Source organism: Arachis ipaensis, chromosome B06, assembly GCF_000816755.2.
Source record: "Arachis ipaensis cultivar K30076 chromosome B06, Araip1.1, whole genome shotgun sequence".
Lineage (NCBI taxonomy): Eukaryota > Viridiplantae > Streptophyta > Magnoliopsida > Fabales > Fabaceae > Arachis > Arachis ipaensis.
In genome coordinates, this window is record NC_029790.2 from 38,820,477 (window position 1) to 38,827,391 (window position 6,915).

The 6,915-nt window shown below is 32.8% G+C and overlaps 1 protein-coding gene and 1 long non-coding RNA gene across 3 annotated transcripts; both read left to right on the forward strand.

The window, feature by feature from the left end:
• Positions 1,580-3,037, forward strand: LOC107648613 (30S ribosomal protein S13, chloroplastic-like). Of its 2 annotated transcripts, XM_021104437.1 has the most exons (5): positions 1,580-1,595; positions 1,744-1,879; positions 1,951-2,133; positions 2,642-2,866; positions 2,946-3,037. In XM_021104437.1, exons 3-5 carry the CDS (start codon positions 1,990-1,992, stop codon positions 3,003-3,005), a joined length of 429 nt encoding a protein of 142 aa, XP_020960096.1. In that variant the 5' UTR covers positions 1,580-1,595; positions 1,744-1,879; positions 1,951-1,989; the 3' UTR covers positions 3,006-3,037. The 2 variants fall into 2 exon arrangements, with proteins under 2 accessions (XP_020960096.1, XP_016207904.2); XM_016352418.2 differs by lacking the exon at positions 1,580-1,595 and having other exon boundaries at positions 1,648-1,879.
• LOC107648611 lies at positions 4,321-6,083 on the forward strand. The gene is made up of 2 exons (XR_001621995.1): positions 4,321-4,653; positions 5,864-6,083. It is a non-coding gene; the product is annotated as an uncharacterized LOC107648611 (long non-coding RNA).

Here is a 6,915-nt window from a genome sequence, read left to right on the forward strand (position 1 = left end):
CGCAACAAAATAGAGCAATCTGGAGCGGTTGGGGAGAACGGCCGGCAATTTGGGCCGGCAATAAGGTTATTGGATGCGGACCTTCAAACCGCATGACGAACGGCAGCAGCTCCCTCGAACAGCAGCGCTCTGGAAAAGGGGCTGGTGTTTTAGCGCAGGTAACACCCGGTTCTCTTGTAGTGATAATACTTCAACAAAATTTCAACATAAAACTCAATTAACTTCAACAATAATCAATGAAACCAACATTCACTTATCAAATTCATATTTAATTATTATAAAATTACCAAACCCTACCTCAGTACAAAAATCAAAATACTCGAAGTTTCGGAGAAACTTTTTGACCGAACTGCCGAAAAAGAAAACGTCAGAAACTATCTGTGCCTCCTAGAACTGCAATTACCGAACTCAAGGGAAAGGATAACTACGTTATCATCAACTTCTACTGAACAAAAGTGATGCCAAAGTGTAGAGAAAGAAGATACAAACACTTTTATCGGATTAGATTTTGGATTGGAGTTATAGATCTCAAAAAATTAAAGTCGAAATTTCGGTGGAAGTTATGATTTTCTTCCATGCAAGCTTCAGACTCTCTCTCGTTATTTCCTTTCTTCTTGTTCAATGGTGATAAGAAAGAAATGAAAAATGATGATGGATGATTAATGTAATAAAAAAATATGTGTCAATTATGTATATATATGCTTATCTACTACTTGTATAATAGCCGTGGCTTCAGAAGCCACGCGTTAGCCTCACATTCATTTGAGTTAAAAAAACAATAAAACGTAGTAACCCTTCACGCGTTTCTCAATCATCTCAGCTTTCCCCTTTCTCTTCTCTCTTCTTTAGTTGACGCGCCCCTCTTCCGCCCACTACATCTCAAAAAAACCCCACACTTCTTTCATCCCTTGGTTCTCTCTCGATGGGGTTTGCTATCCATTTGAGTCGGATCTCCTCTCTGGTGGTGGTTGATGTATCTCTCTGGATTACAATGTATATGTGGTCGGGTGCGTTCTGCTTGTCTCTGTGCTTTGGGTAGTTGGAGTTCAAAGCGTTGAGGTGGTGGTAGGTAAGGGTTTACAGAGATGAGATCCCATTTTTGGGAGTGGATTCTGAGAGAAGAGAATAGATGTCTTGATCTCTGAGCGTGGTCATCTCTGGCGCTGTGTCTCTGAAACCCTAGGTCTTCAAATTTGATCTCCACAATCTGGTTTGTATGTTGTTTTCAGTGGTTGCTACTTCTTCTTCATTTTTGTTGTTTCATTCAATTTAACGCCAAGGAAACTAACCTAATTTCGTTGGTTGCAGCTCAAGTAGTCAAAGTCGGAAATTGAAAAGGCGAGTTGAACATAGCCGATTAGCCGATTAGCCAATTCGGGTAAGTAGCGTGGGTTGTTGTTCTGTTGTAGCTTATTCGTGCTTATTGTGTTACTTGAGTCATGTGTTAGGGCAAAGAGCTTAATTTGTATTCGTGCTTATTCTGTTTCTCTGATTCTTTGGTTTTTTATCCTTTGCAAGTGCTTTCATTTTATTTAATTTAAGCTTTTAAGGATTGGTTGTGTCTGAGTGTCATATTGCATTTTCGTTGTCAAAAGGTCTACTTTTTGTTCGTTTTCCTTCATCATATCGCAACAATTCATGAATTCCACGATCCGATTGCTTTTTGTTTGATTTTCTCTGATTTAAACAAACAAAATGAACCAAATTCAGTTTTCATTCCATTCATATTTGATGTGCACACAGAAATAAAAAGCATAGCTTGGATCTACTAAGTCATCAAAAACAGATGAAAAGATTCGGACATCACCTTAAACTATTGTTCAGTGATAAGAAACCATCATAATCTCAGACAAAACAACTCTGCAGAGGTTTCTGTCAGGTAAACACTGATAAGATTTGTTCATTCTTAATGGTTTCAATATTATATATGTTGTTGGGTTTTTGTTTCAGGGGACTAAGGTTGTTTCTCCAAACCAAGATGATTTTGCTATGATTTCATCAAGGATTAAACTCAGAGATGGGAAGCACCTGGCTTATCTTGAGAGAGGGGTTTCTAAGGATGTGGCAAAGTACAATATCATCATTGTCCATGGTTTTGGAAGCTCCAAAGAGATGAACTTTCTCGCACCCCAAGTACAATTACTCATTCCCTTTCAACTTAAACAGAATAGTAGTACTATACAATTAAGATATTCATATGCTGAATAAGGTTACTCAACGTGTATATATACATATATACAGGAACTAATAGATGAACTAGGCATATATCTGCTGATCAGTTAGAGTTAGGGCCACAGTTCAATGTCATTGGAGTCTCAATGGGTTCATATGCTACATGGAGTTGCCTTGAGTACTTACCCCACAGGTACATAATTACAACCTTCCATATGGATATATAGATTGCAAGACAAAATAGTCTATTAGGATTTGTTTGATAAGAGGGAAATTGATAAGAGATTAATTGAGTATCCAGCTGGATTTTGATCTGAGATTGCATCGCAGTTAGGGAAACAGAAATGAGTTCAGAACGTCTACAAGAAAATTAAGTTAAATAAATTTTCTTCTTGCTTATATTTATATAAATTATATTTATAAATAATTTTTCTTATTGCTTATATTTTCTTCGAATTTGTGTGCTCAGGTGAGAGAGTTAAGCATAGAATTCGCTCGAGTTGGCGGAGTGGAGATTCCGAACAACAAGAGAATTGAGTTCTCGCTGCAGTACATCCATGGAATCGGAAGGAGCAGAGCTCGCAAGATTCTCTGCAATATAAGCATGGACAACAAGGTCACTAAGGATCTCAGCGAAGAGGATCTCATCACTCTTAGAGATGAAGTCTCCAAATACGTCATTGAAGGCGATTTGGTTAGTTTCCTTTCGCTTAAACCATTCAATTAATTAAGAAGAAAGTTTAATTTATTGATGTGTTTATTGATTTTCTCAGAGGAGGTTTAATGCGCTGAATATAAGGAGATTGAAGGAGATTCAATGTTACAGAGGATAGGTAGATAGGTACGTTTGCTGAAGAAGGCAAACGAAATATCAGTGCTATGCGATGCCGAAGTCGCACTAATCATCTTCTCTACCAAAGGCAAGCTCTTCGAATATTCCAGCGATCCCTGGTTCGTACCTCTTCATTCTCCCTCTCTCTGACCCAATATCACCTTTACTTAATTTCACTGCTCATAACTATACATAATATGGATCTTGATTAATTAGTGAAATTTTAATTTCTGTGTGGAAATTACTTAATTCAGAATGCCACCGATTATGTATTTTCCTCTGTTTCACATTAAGTGTACTGTCCACATGCAGTAGTAGGAGTATATATGCTTTTATATTTCCTATTTCCTCTTATATATATACTTTCTGTATGTAACAAACTCTGCTTTTATGCTTAATTAAATTTGATTAGCTTTCATATTCCTAATTAAGATAGTATTTTGTTGAACTAGATTGGGGTTGGGTGCTTATTAGAGTAGCTAATAAGGCTAATAATTTGAATTTCCTCATATAGAACTGAAGCTTGCCAGACTTATTTTTCTTCTTGCTTATATTTATATAAATTATATTTAATTTGCTCTTTTTTTGTGGTTTAGTAATTTTTTTTTGAGATAATGCATATTTTAGAACGAGTGAAATGAGAAGAACCGGTTGATTGTAGAAAGAGAAAAAGCTTTTAGATATTTGTGCAAAAATGTTCATGATTTGTTCAATTAAATTTGACAATCAGTTACTATCTGATTGGAATTCGGCTAAATATTTGTGCAAGTGACATATATTAGATACACACGTGGAAAAAAAGAACAAAAAGCAAAATTGATACTGATATTATTGGGTATGTGCGATGGGCCTTTTGTATTGGAATAATTTAGAAATGACATTATTTCCTCTCGAAAACATGGAATATTACGGAAGAAATTATTTACTTTGTATTTTTAATGCATATTTGCTTTACAAATAGATGTCTTATCTATTTTTATTGAAACAATTATGCAGAAGTTGGAAAGGAAATTTGTTTTTTTTTATGGTTCTGTTATCCAAATGCTTTTGTAGAACCTAATGAAAAAGAAATGCTTGATAGAGGACAAACATGGTTCCTGAGATTGCATAAGGATATTCCTTGCTTGCACCTTATAATTAACAAAAAAGGTATCTCGCATAATTTATGATTTGAAATCATGTACTCATTTTATTACATGTGACTTCTGTAAATTAAATTACTACTAAAACTTGAAAGGTAGATGCAATGATGAAAGTTATCATTTTATGTCATTTCAAGATATGATCTAAACATATGGTGCTTACTTTTGCTCTTTTATATTTTTTTTTTGCAACGATGAAACAGTTGTTTTCAGTAGCTGAAGAATTTGGTTACTCTAATAAATAGATTCAATTTGATACTCCAGTTGTTCAAATAAAAGTAACAAAGAACATCCTGTGTTTTGGCTTTCTTTTGATTTTAATGCATTCTCTTTTATTAAAATGCCTATTGCTACTCAAGAAAATGAGAATTTATATTGAAAATTTTTTCAATCACCGGACAAATTTACAAGTTTTAAAATTATGAAGGGTAGAGTATGGAGGAGGACAGCAACTTGAGGGTCATTTGTTTTACGGCGAAGGATTTTAGTGTGGATCACTTTCTGTAGGTAAGTTTAAGTTTTGCCCGTTCTGTTTATTTTTTAAAGGTTAGCTTTTGGAATTTGCTTTCTGGCTTCGCTCATTTTGGTTTTTTCTGACTTTATTTTGTTTCAATATTAAAGGGTTAGTTTGTGTGTATGGAATGTTCACTGTTTTTTATTCATATTTCCTAAAAGAATTTAGTATGTTATTTTTCACAATTTAGGAATTAGGTTGAATAAGTTCTGTAGGTCTGGGATTCAGAGTTATGCATGTGTCGGATGTAGATTAGATGATAATGTTGTTGTGTCTCTTTTTTATTTTACCTTTTGTTTATGTATTTTTTCCATCTGAAACATGTATTGTGGAAGCATTTTTATGAGGTGACACTTTGCATGATATCGATTTTTATTGGTTTAAAGTTGATTGAGTTAAGTTATTGTGGCGTATTAAGCATTGGCAATTGATCTATAAATTTATTAATATTTGATGTCTATAACCAATTTGAGTTTAAGAAAATAATCTCACTTCATATTATAAGCATTAGAACTAATAAAAATGAGATAGATAATTGGGTATTAGGTTAGAGAGACGTTATATTTTTGCTCCATTTACGTTTAATTTTGAGATTGGATTACTATCTTTCATTGGTTGATTCAGAATTTTTTCACTTTTATCTAGCCCATTGTATTTTCTAATAGAGTTTGTTTTATTAATTGTAGTCTGGTTTTCCTTCATCTTTTTCATCCCATTTCAAAATGAGAACCCCATGGATATGATAAATAAGATTAATCTTGAGAAGGAAACATTGAGTCTTAAGGTTAGGGTGATTAGGCTTTGGACTATTTTCAATTTCAGTGGTCAGTTCTTCCCAAATTCTACGATGTTGATTTTAATTGATGAATCTGTGAGTTCTTGTGTTCCAAGCATACCTCAATTAATATATTATGGTCTAATCTTTTGTTATAAATGCATTGTTCTTGGGTTGATTTGGGGTGTTTTCTTTGTTGTGTTTGTAACTCTTAAACATGTGAAATTTAGCATGTTTTGTCCTTATCTCATTCTCACTTTAATCTACTCCTGGATTTTTTGTATTTAATGTTTGGCTCTTTGCAATTTGTCTTATATTTTGTCCTTTTTATTTTTCGAACTGTTATTTCATTTAATGTGTCAATTATACATTTTCTTTCCTTGGTCAATGATGCCAAATTTGATACAAATTATCTTGTGTATTGACAGAGGTGCAAAATACAAGTTACTGTTCAGAGGCCTATGATTTTGTCGGAGGGTCAAGTATATGTGATGAAGCACTTTTCTTATATTTTGATTTTGTAATTCTGAATAATTATTTGTACAGTTGTTAAGTCACCTATATACTTATATTACTTATATCACCTTTTTTTTAAACCATTAAAGTTATTACTTTACCTATGTCATTTTTGAAAATGATTCATTATACGGTAAGCTTATTCACTGGGATTCATGATTTAATTATGGTTGGAAATTAAGAAAGAGAAAAAAAGAGGAACAGAATATTTGTCGACTGTAAACACCCTTTGAGAATTCATGTTTTTAAAATTTTAATATAGAGCTAGACTAGAGTGGTATGAGGCTATTAGAAATTTGTATTTCCTACACACAAATGCATTTTTGATTTTTTGCAATTGTTGTTTAAGTTGACCTCTTTCTTTTATTGTTATTGTACAACTCTATACTTCTTTAATTTTATATCTTTGTTGGTTGGATAGATATTTTTAGTAGTAGTAGTAGTATAGGTTGAAAAAAATTTAGAGGCACATTAGGAAGTATTTTTGAAATACTACTCTTTATTTTTCAAATGGTATATTAAAAGTAAATTATATTTTTGCTTTACCTTTCAAATAAAAGGTAAAACAAAAAGCAACATCCGAAAGCAAAAAGTAACGTCCTCTACAGTGCTTTTTTTTTTTAACTAAGTTAGGATTCAAATTAAAAGGTAGTGGTTAAGAGATTTGAAGGATAGTTCAAGTTGAAAAAAAGCTTTGTTTTTATTTCTGTATTTCTCTTTTTCATTTTGAAAAATAAGTTTGATGAGAGATTTCAGATATTTATTCTTTCTCTTTTTTTCAATCAACAAATAAATAAAATCAAAGGTCAAAATAGTAGTTTTTTTAAATCTTTAAGTTCCTCGTCTTTTTATGCACTGGGTCTTTTAAATTTGAGTAAAGTATTGTTTTTGTCCCCAACGTTTGGGGTAAGTTCTATTTGTATCCTTAACGTTTAAATCGTCTTATTTGTATCCTTAACGTTTA

Excerpts from the sequence above, each read along its gene's own strand:
- LOC107648613 (XM_021104437.1), top strand. The coding sequence starts at position 1,990 with ATGATTTCATCAAGGATTAAACTCAGAGATGGGAAGCACCTGGCTTAT. Across the intron at positions 2,134-2,641 it reads TGAACTTTCTCGCACCCCAA|GTGAGAGAGTTAAGCATAGA; the intron begins GTACAATTACTC and ends TTGTGTGCTCAG. Across the intron at positions 2,867-2,945 it reads ACGTCATTGAAGGCGATTTG|AGGAGGTTTAATGCGCTGAA; the intron begins GTTAGTTTCCTT and ends TGATTTTCTCAG.